At 43.6% G+C, this 15,849-nt stretch overlaps 1 protein-coding gene across 3 annotated transcripts in view; it reads left to right on the forward strand.

The window, feature by feature from the left end:
* Positions 1–4,508: 4,508 nt before the first annotated feature.
* Positions 4,509–15,849, forward strand: part of ptpro (protein tyrosine phosphatase receptor type O) — a 45,835-nt gene continuing 34,494 nt past the window's right edge. For 2 of the 3 annotated variants that reach the window (XM_005475716.4, XM_005475717.4), the window contains exon 1: positions 4,509–4,915. In XM_005475716.4, coding sequence (XP_005475773.1) covers positions 4,691–4,915 — 225 coding nt within the window. In that variant the 5' untranslated portion in view covers positions 4,509–4,690. The remainder of the gene's footprint in view (positions 4,916–15,849) is intronic. The other variant, XM_005475718.4, reaches the window with a different exon arrangement.

Consider the following 15,849-nt stretch of genomic DNA (forward strand, 5'->3'; position numbering starts at 1 on the left):
CTGTGTGTGCAGTGTTTGTGTTTCTTCCTCTGCCACCTCCTCCTTCCTGGAAGACAACCCAGATTTGTTTCAAGAAAATCAAATATTTCAGTCCGAGGAAAACCTTCAGAGAGCCCTTTGTGCCTCCAACCACAGGCGCGCGCACACACAGTAACGCGCTCTTTAATACACACATGTAATAAAACAGTGTGACTCAGCCGCACACACTAACACAGTAATACACACTCTAAAAGGCATGTAATAAAACATTGTGACACACACAGGAAGCTGTTCATTAATTCCTCAACAGCCTGCAGAGGGACGGCTTTCTGAGTTTTTAAGGTGGACTGAAGAGTTGAACTTTGTTTCCACAGTGACTGTCTGAAAAAAGTGGTTTAAACCACGAAAAGTTCACATTTCTTCAGTTCCTGGACTTTAGTGAATTTGCTTTTTCTAACAGTTTTTAAAAGACTTTAAAAAGTGAAACCAGCTCCCGGGTTAACCTTTAACCTTTGAACTGGTGGTTCTGAGGAATGTTTACAGGGTTTAATCTCAGTATTTTCACCAAGCAGTGGAAATTTTCAGATTGAAAACTTTGATTAAAGTCAAAATGTATCAAATGAATGTGAGAGTTAATAGTTAAACATCTCAGAACAAAATCATACATTTGTAGGATTTTCAGAAAAATACATAAGAAATCTCGGAAATAAAGTCAGAATAAATATGATTTTTTTTCTGGATGTCTGAAAAGAATAGAATAGCCGTTTATTATCATTGTACAACGTATCATGTATAACGAAATTATGGGTGCTCCAGAGTAACTACAGGAATAAAATATAAATAGTAGACCGGAGGAATATATACAAAACAACAGAAAGGCACACATTAGAAAGGAGTGCAAAAAAACTTTGTCTGAATAGAGTCTGTGTGTGAGTGACCTGAGTGATGGGGGTTACTCAGACCTTGCCTCATATTGGTGGGTGGGGTGTGGGTGGATAGTGTTTGCTAACAGTCTGAAATACTTTTTGAAATCTAAAATGAAGATAACACTGTATATATTGTTTTTTTTACCTTTGTGCTTTGTGCGAACAACTAAAGTAAGTAAGTAAAGTTTATTTATTAAGCACTTTTCACAGACAGGCAGTCACAAAGCTCTGTACACAAATATTAAAATAAACAATACAATCAATAGACATTATACACAATGTAAAAGTCAAATGTAAATAATGTAAAGAATATAAAATACGTAGATCAACAAAAGGCTTGTTTGAACAGAAAAGTTTTTAACTGCTTTTTAAAAGAATCCACAGAGCAACTAAGGTGTGTTGCTTATGTAATCCATGAAGTGCTACAGAGAAAATTACATTTTATTTATGTAATTAACACATTTTGAACTCTTAAAGAAATATAACAAAAGGAAAGACACCCAGCTGAACTAAAATGATCCATGTAGCAAACAAAAACTGTTGTGAGCCGCCACCCTTTTTACCTAAAAAGTAATTGGAAAAAAAGCACTATGCCGCAAAAAAAAAATAAAAATAGATATTTGCAAAATTCTGCCTAAATATCTATTTTACCTTGTTAATGTGTGTGGCGGGGCGTGGTCTGCAGCGCCGCTGCATGGGAGTCGGACGCACCTGAGCGGCACCCGCAATCGCGCCTCGCCGCCTTAAAGTCTGTGCTCTTTCTGCTGTTGTGTTGTCGGGCTGTGAGCTGAAAAGCTACAGCCGACTTTATGCGTACGGCAACCGTGTGTGAAAAGCGGTCAATAAAGAGATGCTGAAAAGCATGTCCATGTAAAACATCGTCGGGTCTGCCGTGATATGTTTACAATGAGACTTCTGGTCCCAAACCTCGGCGCACAGCGTCTGCAAATCGGGGCTTTCATCTTTACGTAGGACTGTAAGCTGTCATCTGTGAGGCGGGAGCGGTGTTTGTTTTTAACATAGTTCACGGTGGAGAACAGCTGCCGACATAATGTGGATCCGAAGATCCATAATTGGCCTATCTGGGGTTGAAAGTCTCGATAAATGCACGGCGTTTCGGCGGGTACACCGGCTTCTGCCAGTGTGACGCTTATTTTGAGCGATGAAAAAAAATAATAAGATATAATTTTAGTTTTAGATTTCAAAATCACACTAATCTTCCAATTTAGAACTACAAGTTAAAAAAAAACTAAACACAAACAAAATGCACTTCAGCTAAATACTTCTAATTTATTTTCCCAAACCACCCGGAGTCGCAAAATAAAGACTAAAGAGCCGCATGCGGCTCCGGAGCCACGGGTTGCCGACCCCTGCCCCAGGGGAAGAAGCTGTTAGTGAATCTGATGGGTGGGACCTGTGAACAGAGGGCAGGGTGAAACCAGCCATCACAGGTGTCTCCAGCGAGGAGACACCTGTGATGGCCCTGGTTTACCTGAGACAGGAGGATCTGACGATGGCCTCCAGGGGTGGCAGAGGGCAGCCAATGATTTTTTGGGTGGTGTTAATTACCCTCTGTGCAGCCTTCCTGTTTTCAGTCGTGGCTCCTGGGTACCAAACACCCAGGCAGTAGGAGGGCACACTCTCAACTGAGGAGCGGTAGAAGGCCAGCAGCAGCTTCTGGTCCAGGTTATTCTTCTTCAGAACACAGAGAAAGTGCAGACACAGCTGGGCCTTCTTTACCAGGGCAATGGTGTTGTGGGTCCAGGTGAGATGTGGGTGCCCAGAAACCTAAAGGTGGAGACAGAGTCAACCCTTCTCCATTTATGATGAGAAGGAGCCTGTCTGTGCCTCCTGAAGTCCATTATGAGTTTTTTTGTTTTAAAGATGTTCTGCTTCACTGTATTTATACTGGATGCTGTCTTATCTCCTTCAGAGATGAGCCCAACCACAGTGGTGTCATTGGCATACTTGACATGGACATTGGTTAGGTGGGTTGTGTGTAGTCATTGGTGTACAGGGTGTACAGTAGGGGTGCGGTGCTGAGTGACAGTTGAGGGGTGAGGTGGGGGCTGAGTCGGACTGATTAAGGCTGGTTGGGTAGGAAGTCTTTGATCCAGGAGCAGATGGCACAGGGGATCTGAAGGTGAGGATGTCTGGGATTATGGTGTTGCTGTGGTCCACCAAGAGAATCCTCACTAGCTCTTCCTAGTCTCCAGATGGCTCAGCATTTTGTGAAGGGTGATGGCTTCTGCCGTTTGCTCTTGATGCAAATTGGGGGGGTTCGAGGGAGGAGGTAGGCAGTCTCTGATGTGCTGAGACACTATCTGCCCAGAAATACTCCATGACTACAGACCTCACGTGTGTAGTGGTCATGTTTTCTGGATGTTTATTGGATGTGGTGACAGCAGATGAAGCAGCAGTCTGGTAATGCGTGGTTTCCACCAGCAGGGGGTGGAGCAGGCTCATGATGAGTCTTCAGGTCGTGAAGACAGACTCACCTGAAGCAGACAAAGCTTCCAGTTCCTGCTGCTGTTCCAGGATCATTATGACTGTTTGCAACTTTTGGAAAAAGAATTTCTTCCTTTCAAAATAAAATTCATTTTCCGTCGCTTCAGCGTCATGGAGAAGGAAACAGCAGTGACACAAACAGCTGATCAAAGTCCAGTTGCTCTGAATGGAAGGACTGTTTTTTTTACTTTCCCTCACATCTAAGGACGTCTGACCTCTATGACGTCACAGAGATCCCAGAGCAGACAGTGTGTGATAAACAGAGTGTTTGGCTTGGTCTGCAGCCTCTGCCGGAACAGGACTTACACGCGATCAGCGGGCTAACCTGGATTTCTCATCACTCTTTGCTGTCTCTGGTTCTAAGAACGCTGACCAGCATTAACCCAGCTCGGCTGGTTGTCACCTTGTTTGTTACTGCCACACGAGAGGGCGCTGTGGAGCTCCGCTGGTATCACACGTTTGACCTGACAGTGTGGTCAGTTTGTGGACATCCACAGAACTCTTAGGGGAGTAGGTATTTTGTGCTGGGTCTTTGGTAGGTAACAGTTATTTTTCATCATGATCTTGTGTTTATACTGGAACCTCTCATAGTGTTGGTCGTTAAAAACGGACATGGAGCCATGTGTGAGAGATGTTCTCCAGCTTCTAAAGGCAGACATGTTTTTGTCTCTGTGCTTGCACATTGGTTTGTGTGAAGACGCCTGGCTTCCATGTGGATACTGCTTCATGTTCAGGCGCTGTTCATTTCTGTCTCCATCTGAAAAAACAACAAATCTGTTTTGGAATCATCATTTTTACTAAAATCTTATTGTTGAGTACAGAGACAGCCAGACATGCTGGCTCTTTACTTTAAGTTACAGTAACTCTTGAGTTACAGTTACTTAATCTGAGTTACAGTTACTTACCCTGAGCTACAGTTACTTTCTGTGAGTTATTGTTACTCTGAGTTCTGATGCGATGTGATGTTAATGTGTGATGTGACATCACGTGATGGTTGTGCTTTCTTCCTTGTGTTTTTTATGTTTGCGGTGAAATAAAGTTTGGAGACAGGATGTCGTGAGTAATTTCAGACTGAGCGCCTCTCAGTGGGAGCTGATGAAGAGGAGGAGGAGCGGCTCCGGGGCGCAGGGCGGGGCGTCAGCGCGCAGCAGCAGCAGCAGCAGCTCCATCACCGACACCGTCACCGACCTGCTGGCGTCTGCGGGCCGCGGCATGGACCCCGCTGCCCGGCCTGTCTCTGAGTGTGGGCCGGTCCAGTGCTGCTTCCCGCGGTTCTGATGGTGAAGGCGGTGGGCGCTCAGAGAAGCGGAGCGGACACAGACCTGTGCGCGCGGCGCGGCTCGCGCTCCGATGCAGCAGCGGGAGGAGGAGGAGGAGGCGCCATTGTTTGGATGCGCAGCAGACTGAGAGGAAGAAGGCCCGGGATCGTGCGTGCTGACCGGGACACGCGCACCATGGTGCACCCGCTGCTCCTCGCGCTCCACCTGCTCTGCTTCACCCAGGTAACGAGCCGCACTTCCGGCCGCAGCGGCTTTGTTCGACCGCAGGAACCGGGGAGGGGGAGGAGGGAGGTGTGTGTATGTGTATGTGTGTGTGTGTGTGCACGCGCGCACGCGGCGGACACGCGACAGCTAGCAGCTCGATGTGTCTGCGGAAAGTGGGTCAGTCGGCTGCAGCATCACACACACACATAGACACAGACTCACACACTCAGTCTCACACCCACACCGTACAGACGGACTCACATACAGACACACACAGACTCACACACTCTCCCCCCCATGCACACACAGTCTCACACACATGCCACAAACACACACACATACAGACTCACACTTAGCTGGTGTATATGGGTAAATCAACTTTACACTTACAAGTATTAAGAGCAATGCCTTTATTCCTGCAATCTGAGTGAAGGAACACCTCCTGCACATGCTCAGTCTGTTCTTTATAAAGTAACTGAGTGGTTATGTGTGAAGCCAGATGTTCCTGATGTTTCTGCTGAAGCCAGAGGTTACTATAGCACCCCCTGTGGGTGTAGTCCATCAGCTGTTGACATCATCGCACAGACATGTCCATTTGGGCTTACTGTGTGTCGTTTTTGTGGGCACAGTAAAACAAGTGAGATTACAAAAACAGAGAGGTGCCTGACCAGCAGAGACATGATGTCACTTTTGTCATGCAGCGCTATTCACGGGAGTGAAAATGGCGAGATGATAATGGCCCTGTGACATGTCACCTGTGGACACTTATAAAGCACGCGTTGGTTTCACAGTTAAAGTCAGCGTGTTGTGAAGGACCAGCGACTTCCTGTCTGCGAGTTTCTGTTTCCTGTCCCTGTAAAATCATCTGGAAGCTGCAGACTTTTATTTCCTGTTCAGGGTCGAGATAGTTGTGAAGTAACGTGGCGGGTTTACAGTGTTACGGGTTCTCCTCCACCTCGTTATCCTCGTTATCCTCGCTATCCGTATGCGGCGTTAATATCCTGCTCTGAGCGCTATCTGATGCTCCAAGCTTCCAATTTCCTGTTCTCTGACAGCTGCTCTGATTTGAGGCGCGGAATAAAAAGAGTATGAAGATGAAGAATTGATGAAGCATTTCCTGTTTCACTGACATCAGCATCTTAAGTTTTGGAATTTTTTTTGGACATAACGTGACGCACATTTCAAAAAATTCAACCGTGTGAGGAACTTTTATTTCGAAGAATAAATGTTTTATCCAAATCTGCTGCTTTTTCTCTAAAATCTGGCCACAATCCTGAGGAACACAGTGAAATCACTGATATGTTGCAGCTGTTAGTAAAACATATTTAAAATCAGTGCCATCTTCAGACTGAATTTGAACTCCTTCATTAGTTGGTTCCTGCTGAAATGCACCATGGGAGTCAGTGTTTATCAACTCAGTTCTTCACTATTTGTATAAACAGTGCTGCGATTGGCTGATGGGACATTTAACTGTTTAGCAGTAACTTACCTCCTTGATTTGTTAGCAGGACTGCCCAGAAGGCAGGACTGCCCTCCAAGAGTAGGAGATAGTCACTAAGCCAGGTCTGGTACTCCTGGATATTCTCGGTCTCCTGCATCCAGGGCCTCAGATACCGTGGATTCCCAAACTGTGGCCCGTGGGCTGAAGGCCTTGGGAAGGTTTTATGTGGCACGTGATGAACAAAGACTGTTCATCTCTCCACTGCAGCCATCCACTGTTCATGCTGTACGGTAGAATGAGACGAGCCTGAAGCTCCTCAGTGCAGGTGTAATTTCAGGTCTGAACAGGAACTTTAACAGCTAAGTTAGCTTAGCACCAAGAAGTGGCACTATCAGTGTCTCAATGGACTCTAAAGTGCCTCTCGGTGGTCTAAATTATGACCATGTCCTGTGCTATGCTGTGGCCACGCCCCCCAGTGAAGCCTATGCCTTCAGATGAAGCTGACCAAAAATGGAAGCGACCTGATGAAATGTTGAGTTTGACACCTGAAAACTTCAGAGAACTTTCTGTTTAGCTGTTACTGATGTACTCTGGCTTCCTCCCACAGTCCAAAGACATGCAGGTAGTGGAGTAAGGTTAATTGGAAACTCTAAATTGCCCATAGGTGTGAAGGCAGGAATGAATGTGAGTGTGAATGGTTGTCTGTGTCTATGTGTTAGCCCTGCGACAGACTGGTGACCTGTCCAGGGTGTACCCTGCCTCTCGCCCTAAGACAGCTGGGATAGGCTCCAGCGCCCCCGCGATCCTGAAAAGGATAAGCGGCAGAGAATGGATGGATGGATGGATGGGTGGATGGATGGATGGATGGCTGACTTTCGTACATGCGGGTGTAGAGGTGGGAATAGGGGGCGTGGATGAGCTTGGAATTCAGAGGTCAGATAATAACAGCAGTTTTTTTATTTTTAGGAAATTGTTCAATGTCAGTCAGCTGTTCTCATTATTGTGGCTGTGACATCATCAGTGAGATTTATGGGTAATGCGTGAGCCATCACGTCCTCAGATCTGCATCATGGTTCTGGGGTTATGTCTGGACTGTAAGCCCACAGTAACTGCGTGGCGCTGGCTGTGACTGAGAGATCTGTTTAAGTCAGCGCTCCACACGGTCTCTGAATATTCACACAATCATGAGTTTAATGTGCAGCTCGGATTACGGCGGAGGGTTAATCCCTGTATGTGACACAGGGTGATAACGTGAGGGTATAATCAGAGCGGCGGAGGGTTAACAGAGGCCTGATTAGAATTTAATCAGAGTGAATTAGATCTGCAGAGCAAACACTGAGCTTCTTCTTTGAGCCACCACGTTGCCCATGTTCGATGGCTAAATGGGGGATTCAGCTGCAGCTGAGTGGAATAACAACGAGAACAACCTCAGACACCCAGAAAGAGGCTGGACGAGCTTCTTTAGGTCAAAGGTTTATAAAGAGCAAGTGCCAGAATGATCCGGAGCCAATCGCCACACACGACCCGCCTTCATCCTTCATCCTCTCTGTAGAACATGGAAGGTTCTTCCTGCTCGAGTTTGGTTTTTTATTTCTTTTTATTTCCCTACTGATGGGAGCGTTTATTTTGAAAGGTCCTATAAATCAGATATGCTTCCTGTTGGCTTTGATTTTGTCAAAGCTGGTGAACCTTTTACGTCTTGTTAGTCACATGATAATGGTGATGGTGAGGTGATGAGGAGAAGGTGATTTGTCACTTTTCCTGCTGAGCTCTAAAGAAACGATCAGGAAGGACACTAAAGAAGCTCCTCCACCTCTAGCTCCACCACCGTGATCCATTGGGATCTAATGAAGGACTGAAGGAAACAAAGAGGGCCGAGGATGGCATGCCCCCCGCTGGAAGACAGGGGGAGGTGAGCGAGTGTCCTTCAAAATGATCAACTTCACCCCTAAGCTTTGTCTCATTTCAGAATTCAGACAGTGAGAACAGAAAGTCCCGTGGAGGGACGCATTGTTACTGATTGGTCAACAGTTTCACATGGGGCCGTCTGATTGGCTAAATCTAAAATATATATATATATATATATATGGAGCTGGAGATCCTTCTGGATCTTTTCTAATGACAGCCGATGAAAACGAGGTTCACTGAACCCCTTGGTTCAGGGTCAAGAAAAACCTCAATGACCTCACCATCAGATAACATGACGGGTGCAGGGTTGGCTCATTATATGGTGATCCCTAATGGACATTAGAAGAACTGCATCTTTTGGAGTTGATACTTACTTTCCCTTTTGGACCACCTCTCCTCCATTTTTTGATAACTGGAGCAATGAGTCCCAGCCCTAAATGTTGGACATTTTATCTTAATGTGGTCATATTGCCTCATTAGGCTTGTTATAGCTCTTGAAATAATCAACCAATCAAGTCCCTGTTCCAGCTTCTTGAGTGTGGGAAAAACATTTTCACTCTCTTTCAGTTTTTTCACAGATCTTGAGAGCCGTAAACTCGTTTCCCGGCGTTTGATGCCCAATGTTTGTACCTCCGTGTTCCGCTTCATTCGGTTTGGTTGTTGCAGCAGCTTCTTCTGTGGGAACCTGCTTTGGAGAGCTCGTTGGAAAGGTTCTCATTGTTCTGTGAATGAGGCAGAAAGCTGTCAGCCATCTTTTGTTATCCTGGTGAAAGGAAGCACTGCATGAAAAGACCTCTGAGCCTCACCAGGCTCCGTAAAGAAAAGTGGAGATTTTAGTGTGACACTCTTGTAAGAGAGAGGCCAGAAACATGATGGAGGAAAGGCCTCAGATTGGATTTCATCAAAAAAAACCCCCACCAAGCTGAACTTTTCCACACAGGAAAAATAGAGTCAAGAGGAATCTGTTTAAGTTGTTTTTTATTTAGGAACTTGATTTTGCTGAAAATTAAATGTTATTCCTCCTTTTTTTAAATGTTTTGATTTTGTTTTATAGCAAAAATAATGAAGCACCACAAGAAATCTATTCTGCAGTCTAACCAAAAACATGAGCAGTGACAGAGGGACAATTTGGACTATGAGGCTCAGGTTGTTTTTAGAGTTATGAAATGAACCCTCACCAGACTGCATTCAAAAAGGGGAATATTTACTCTGCTCTAATCAAGCCAAAAAAGTTTGAGGTGAGCCATAAAAGTCTGAAGAAAAAAAACCCACCCAAAACTCCCACTGTCTTCCCCCCCTCTCCCCCACCTGCCTCCACACAGCTTTGCAGGTTTGCATGATAATGCTGGCAGCTGCCTGAGGCCAAAGCCTCCTGACCCTGACTCCACCCCCACCCGCCCGTCTGCAGCCATTCACAGGGTCACATTCATTCACTTACTCAGAATCGCTTTTCCCTCATGAAAGGACGAGCTGATGTCCTGACACAACACTGAGGATTCAGTGTCTTTAGTTTTAATTTCTACGCTCTGTTTGCTTCTTTCAGTTCATTTTTATTATTTAGACATTTTAGTGTTACTTTAATTTTGATCTTTTTTATGATCAGCCTACAGTTGTAAGAAGTTCAGAACAAGTTTTACAATAGAAACACTCAGCAGGACCTGCTCATTTACACAGTTTAATATAGGGGTGTCCAACTCCAGGCCTCAGGGGCCGGTGTCCTACAGACTTTAGATGTGTCCTTGATGCTGTGTCCCAAAACCTAGGCTGCATCCTACTGAGGCCGCATTTGTAGACCGATTACGTCACAGCGACGCAACGAAGTCTGTCCCAATTCGTAGACTCCTCCGAATCCAGCCGTCAAATGCCCCTCCTTTTCCCCGAATTTGAAGAATGGGTCGGGTGTATCCGTCATGGCCCACCATATCCCAGAATTCATAGCGTGGCCCAGCCAATTCCAGTTTCCAACAATGGCAGCCGCTCCTAAGTTTTAATATTACTCTTATTAATCTGTCTGCATCACAAAATAAACTTTTAAAATATTTTCAGGCGAGAATGTAGCTGTGTAAACTTCAAATATCTGCTTGGTTTATCAAGACATCACATAATTGAAAAAGTGCTCCGACGTTTTCGGAGACACCTGTTACCCACCCGCTCAATAGCTAGCCAGGGGTTCAAGGTTCACTAGAGCCTGCAAGAACAGCGGCTTCATCGATTTCAGACCCCCGCGGTCTTTCACTACTCAGGTTAAACATGATATATAAGTCACTCAGCTAACTTATAAATATTATTGTTTGGCTTTTTCCAGTGTTTTCTTTGTTCCGGAGTAAATCGCTTTGACTGAGATCAAAGTTATTAGATTAGATTAGATTAGATTAGATTAAATAAAACTTTATTAATCCCTCAGGTGGGTTCCTCTGGGGTTTTCACATAGCTGAAAAAACGTCAAACAGAAAACTGATTAAACAGAAGTGTGAGATGGTCGAGAATTTACGGCAGTGTCCTGTTATATTTTAGATAGCAAGATCAGACGGCTGAGTTAACTCAACTGAGACAGCGGTGACGCAAATCTGAAGGCTAGACTGTCCCATTTCACAGCCTTGCACTTGCGGCCTTCTCGGTCTTCGAAGGACCCACCCCACATAGACCACGAAGGCCGGGTCCTCCAAAGGATGCGGCCTAGGTTTTGGGACACAGCTAGCATGTCTTGAAGTTCTCCAGAGGCCTGGTAATGAACTAATCATTTGATACAGGTGTGTTGACCCAGGGTGATATCTAAAACCTGCAGGACACCAGGCTTTGAGGCCTAGAGTGGACGCCCCTGGTTTAATAGAAGCCAAAACCTGCAGTTCAGTCTCAGAGTCAGTCTCCATAGACTGTAATGTTAAAACTTTACAGCAGAAATAAGCATGTTTACAGCCTGATACAGAAGTGTTGTGGTCTCTATAGATATTTTTCCCCCTTCAATACAACTTTACCAAACTTTTGTTAAGGAATAAAGATAAGAGTAAGTAAAAGAGAGTAATGACAAGAAAAGTGTCTCTATACGCAGATGACACCGTTTTATATAAGGGAGAAGAAGGAGACTAACAGTTTATCTGCGGTTTATATCAGGAGTTAGAGACAAACAACAACTGTACAAGGAGAGAATGTTTTTGTAGGTCACCTGTTCAACTTGCATTAGAGCTTAAATATTGCATTATTAGAAGTGTGACCTCTACCTGAAACCTGCTTTATGTCAACTAATTTGAGTCTCTTAACTGGACCTCTGGACCATATTTGTGCTGTTGGAGCCTTTGGCAGCATTTTTAATGACTTTATTGGACCAACAATAGAGATCGACAGACCACCTGACTTTCGCGCATTGCATTGTGGGTACGAGTGGCAGCAAAATCAAAACACTGCATCAAGCACTAGCATTTCCAGCACCGGTAATCGTTAATTCTGCGGTTTTAATCCCTACTTGCATTTTATTTGCCCCAAAAACAGTTATGTACAAAACGAAGGAGAACACGGCAGGTACAAAGAAAGACTTGACAAAAACGCAAAAAAAAGTACTAGGAAAAAATCAAAGGAGTGAAAGGGTTTGACCATACGAGCATACAGAGTGGAGTAAGGACGTTAGCGTGCTGCCCAACTTGCATCACGCACATATTTATAATTATATGGTCCTAAGTGTGAGTGCATACACTCACAAAATGTTTAGTAACTTCAGATCCCTGCAACAAGCCCAGGTCCAGTTTACTTTGGTGATTGGGACTATTCCATTTCACAGCTGTTGTTAAAATTTTTTTCTTTATCTCCTGTACAGGCCAACGCAATCCATTTGTCGTTTCAGGTTGTAGTATTACACAACATTTTCAGATCCAATTCATTCAATTTATTGTCTTTATTTATAACTGGCATTATTGTTTCATTCTATTATAGAATCTTACAAGAAAGAGGCAAAATTGTATTCCATTATTCTTTATTAGCTGCTTCGGTGAAAAACAAATCAACAATGCAAAAAAAAAAAAACTAAACCATTGCAAAACAACATACTGGAAAATAGTTATTATTTTGATATCGCTCTCCCTCTTAACTGATCAAATAAAACTCGGTATGACCAAGGTTGATAGAGGGTGCCCAGTCTGGATCGCATTCCAGCATTTTGTAGGCTGGTTTTCCTACAAAACACAACAAACATTAGCCCGCAAAGCCACAGTGAAGAAAGCAGCATAGCGCAACGAATTCAATTCAAATCAATATAAGACTTATTTGTAACCTACATCAACAATTATGTTATGGTAAATTACGTAATAACTACAACAGAAGATGTACCTTTGTGGAAATGCTTGGAGCAGACTAACATGTGAGCTGGAGTGTTCTGGGACGTTATATTTGGTCTTCGAATGGCTGCAATCCAGGCCATCCGTCGGCTCTTTGTTACTTCGGAAACATGGCTTGAACAATTTCTCTTCCACAGCGGAATCCGATAAAAACCGATCTCTTTACCCGTCGGCTTCCCGTGGCTGTCATGGAACCGGCTATTGCAGTTAATAATACAACAGCTGCTTGCCGTTCTTTGTGTTTCTTTTTATCGCTGTGTGACTGTTTTCTTGTGAAAGCCTGCGTTTTTACCCCGGAAATGGCGTCACATTTTCAATCTCTATATGGCTGCTGTGAGATCACTGTGCTAACACACTATTCAGGAAGTCTCAGCACCAGTTTTAGGATTTTATTTGGATGTTACTGATTAGCAGGCGTCAGTGTCTGTATGATGTTCCCATACAGTCTTTTCTAAGATGAGTCCAAAAACCAGTGACTGCTACCATCTTTTATTTACAGTGTGTAGTTACAGACATCATTGATTGAAAGAAAATTGATCAGTGCTGACAGACCATTGATATAGTTTTTTTCCTGTATGAGTATGTGCGGCAGTGCTTGACCCTCAGAGAGTCTGTGATCTGCAGAGAAGTCGAAGACCTTTATCTTTGGAAAAGTGTAAGCAGTGCTGAGTGTGTAGCTCTGGGAGTTGGAGGATCATTTGGACAGTTAATGAGTGAACAGTGGGTGAAACTAAAGATAACCTGAGGAAATGTGTTGCAGGTTTTGGTGTTCAGGCTCTCAGAGGATCTTCTTATTGACCAAACTCGCTGAGCAGTGAAAACAGCGGGGGTCATGTGATTCTGCCCCGATGTGGGGGCTGGGGTACATTAGTAGCACTGAGCCCCCATGCTCTGCAGCGTCTCCGTGGTAATCCTGCGGCGTCGCCACCCACCCTAAACGTGGTGCGCCTTTCATCTCTGTTGCCATGGCGACAGCAGAGCAGTGGAGCCTTGAATGAGTCAGTGTGGATTTTCTCTTCCACTCTCACCCAGGCTGATGTCGATGGTTGCAATGTGGCGACAGCTCGGGTTGTCACGATACTTGAATTCCTAACTCATCACTGATCCCCAAGAGAGTACTACATATATAGGAATACTGCAGTACCACAGGAAAAATGAGAGGCTTGTTTTTTTAAAATAAGGACTGCAACAATACAAACAACAACATCAGTAACTATGTGACCGATACTTTAAGGTTGTTTCTGTGCAGCTTCTGGTTGACTTTTCTGCTTTTGTCATAAATAGAAACTGGTCTGTCCACTGACCTCTAAACTGTGCTTAGTGTTAGTGATGGGAAGGGTTCTTTCAACTCAGAATATCAACTCTGAGTATCTAGGGCAGGGCAATATGTCCAAAAATATTTATCACGATATATATTTGAAAATTTGCGACAACGATATAACTGACGATGTAATTGACGCAAGACAAAATACTTTACAACTCCACAACTTTATTAGTGAAAAAAAAAACCATCAATGTATTTTCACTTAAACAAGCAGCTGTTTTTTATGTGCATTAAAGCTATATAAAAATTTAACAGTGCAAATGCAATTTCCTTGCTGACAGTTTAACCAAAAGGCATTTCCAGTGGAAATTGGCCGACATATCCTCAGCATAACCATATATAATATCCACAAAACTTGAAAAGAGGTTATACACACACAATACGCTAATATTATGTTGAAGCACAGTCTGTATCACTCCGCGAGGCTCCTGACTACGGTAGCCATAATGCTCCGGCAATCCATTAAGCGTTGCGGCTTCGTAGCTTACCAAAGTTGTACTAAAACATTTTTGACAGATTTTTGAGATCTTGGTGCAGCCCCTTAACTGGTCCTCTGAAACAAGACGTTTTAGCTTCTCCCTGAAAGCACACTGTCTTTTGATTGACTAACTTCACAGGCCTGGAGAGGGGCAGCACCCAGAGCTTGTGAGGTGTACTACAGTGAAACAATATATCCATGACAGATAATAAGAAAATAAAGAATAGGTACCCTTTAATTTTAGAAAGTAGAAAGCGGCTTTTGGATTGTGATTAAATATGTTCTGGAGGTTCGTGTTCCCCTGAGTATGAGCTCATCTACCACCTCCATCAGGCTATTGATTAAACTCTAAACAATGAGAGCCATGTTCCACATATGAATCAAATTTAAAAAAAGACATAATAATGAATTAATTGTAAAAAAAAGTTTTGTTGTTCAAAATAAGGGGCAATCCCCACTAGGTTTTAGGTAGCTGGGACTCTCCACTATTTTAAGAACTGAAGAAACCTCTTGAATAAGAGGTGAAATGCCTTCAAGAAACTTAAAGAAGTCCACTTCCTTTCTATCCAAGCTCCTTAGATTACAATGACCTTAATGAAAGAAAACCTACACAGACAGAAGAACATTTTCATTTTGAGGGATTTAAAAAATAAAAATGTTCTTTTTTAATACCATTAGTTTTAGCTCTGAAGATGCCTACATGGTTTCCTGTTTTGTTTTTCTGGAGCAGATGTATAAACCTGCCAAGCATCATAATTTTTGTAGTTTTTGCCAAATTAAAATAAAGAAAGATCTTTATCACATAAATGTTCTCTATAAAACAGATTGAATCAATTCTAAAGAGAAATGTAGTTTGGGCTCAGAGCAGGTCAGAAATTTTGACATAAACCATCTCAGCCTTGCAGGATTAATAGACCACAGATGCAGCATGAAAGTCCCAAAGTGTTTATTTTTTTGTTGTTTTTACAGTATATTTCTTTTTAAGGATTCAACATCCTCCAAATAACCTGACTTCCAGCTTCAGGAAATTAAAGAGGTACAGTTGAGTATCATCTGCATACAGGAAAAAGCTCAGATGTACTGTTGATGTAAGTACAGAAAAGAGGACCCAGGATTGTGCCCTGAGGTGCACCACACAGTCAGTTTCCTCTCCACAAACAAAGCTATGTTCTTCCTTTTTCTTTATCTAACTCCACAAATAGACCTCAGCACCTCCTCCCCCACCTCCCTTCCCATCTTTATTAACCTGCTCTGTCCAAATACCACAGCAGTCATTAAGTGCCGGCCTGGCATTTTAAAAGGCCAAACCAGAGTGGGCCGAGTCTTTATTTGCCTCCTTTCTATATAGAGAGAGAGATATTTGTCTTCTACAGTCTAATGTGGAGGCGTGCTGTTAGAGGAGGTGAAGCTTCGTGGGCGGAGGTCGTTCACAGAGAGTTTTAACAGCAGTTGAAGGAAAATACAAAAGTTTTATGT

This window comes from Oreochromis niloticus, linkage group LG17 (assembly GCF_001858045.2).
Source record: "Oreochromis niloticus isolate F11D_XX linkage group LG17, O_niloticus_UMD_NMBU, whole genome shotgun sequence".
Classification (NCBI taxonomy): domain Eukaryota; kingdom Metazoa; phylum Chordata; class Actinopteri; order Cichliformes; family Cichlidae; genus Oreochromis; species Oreochromis niloticus.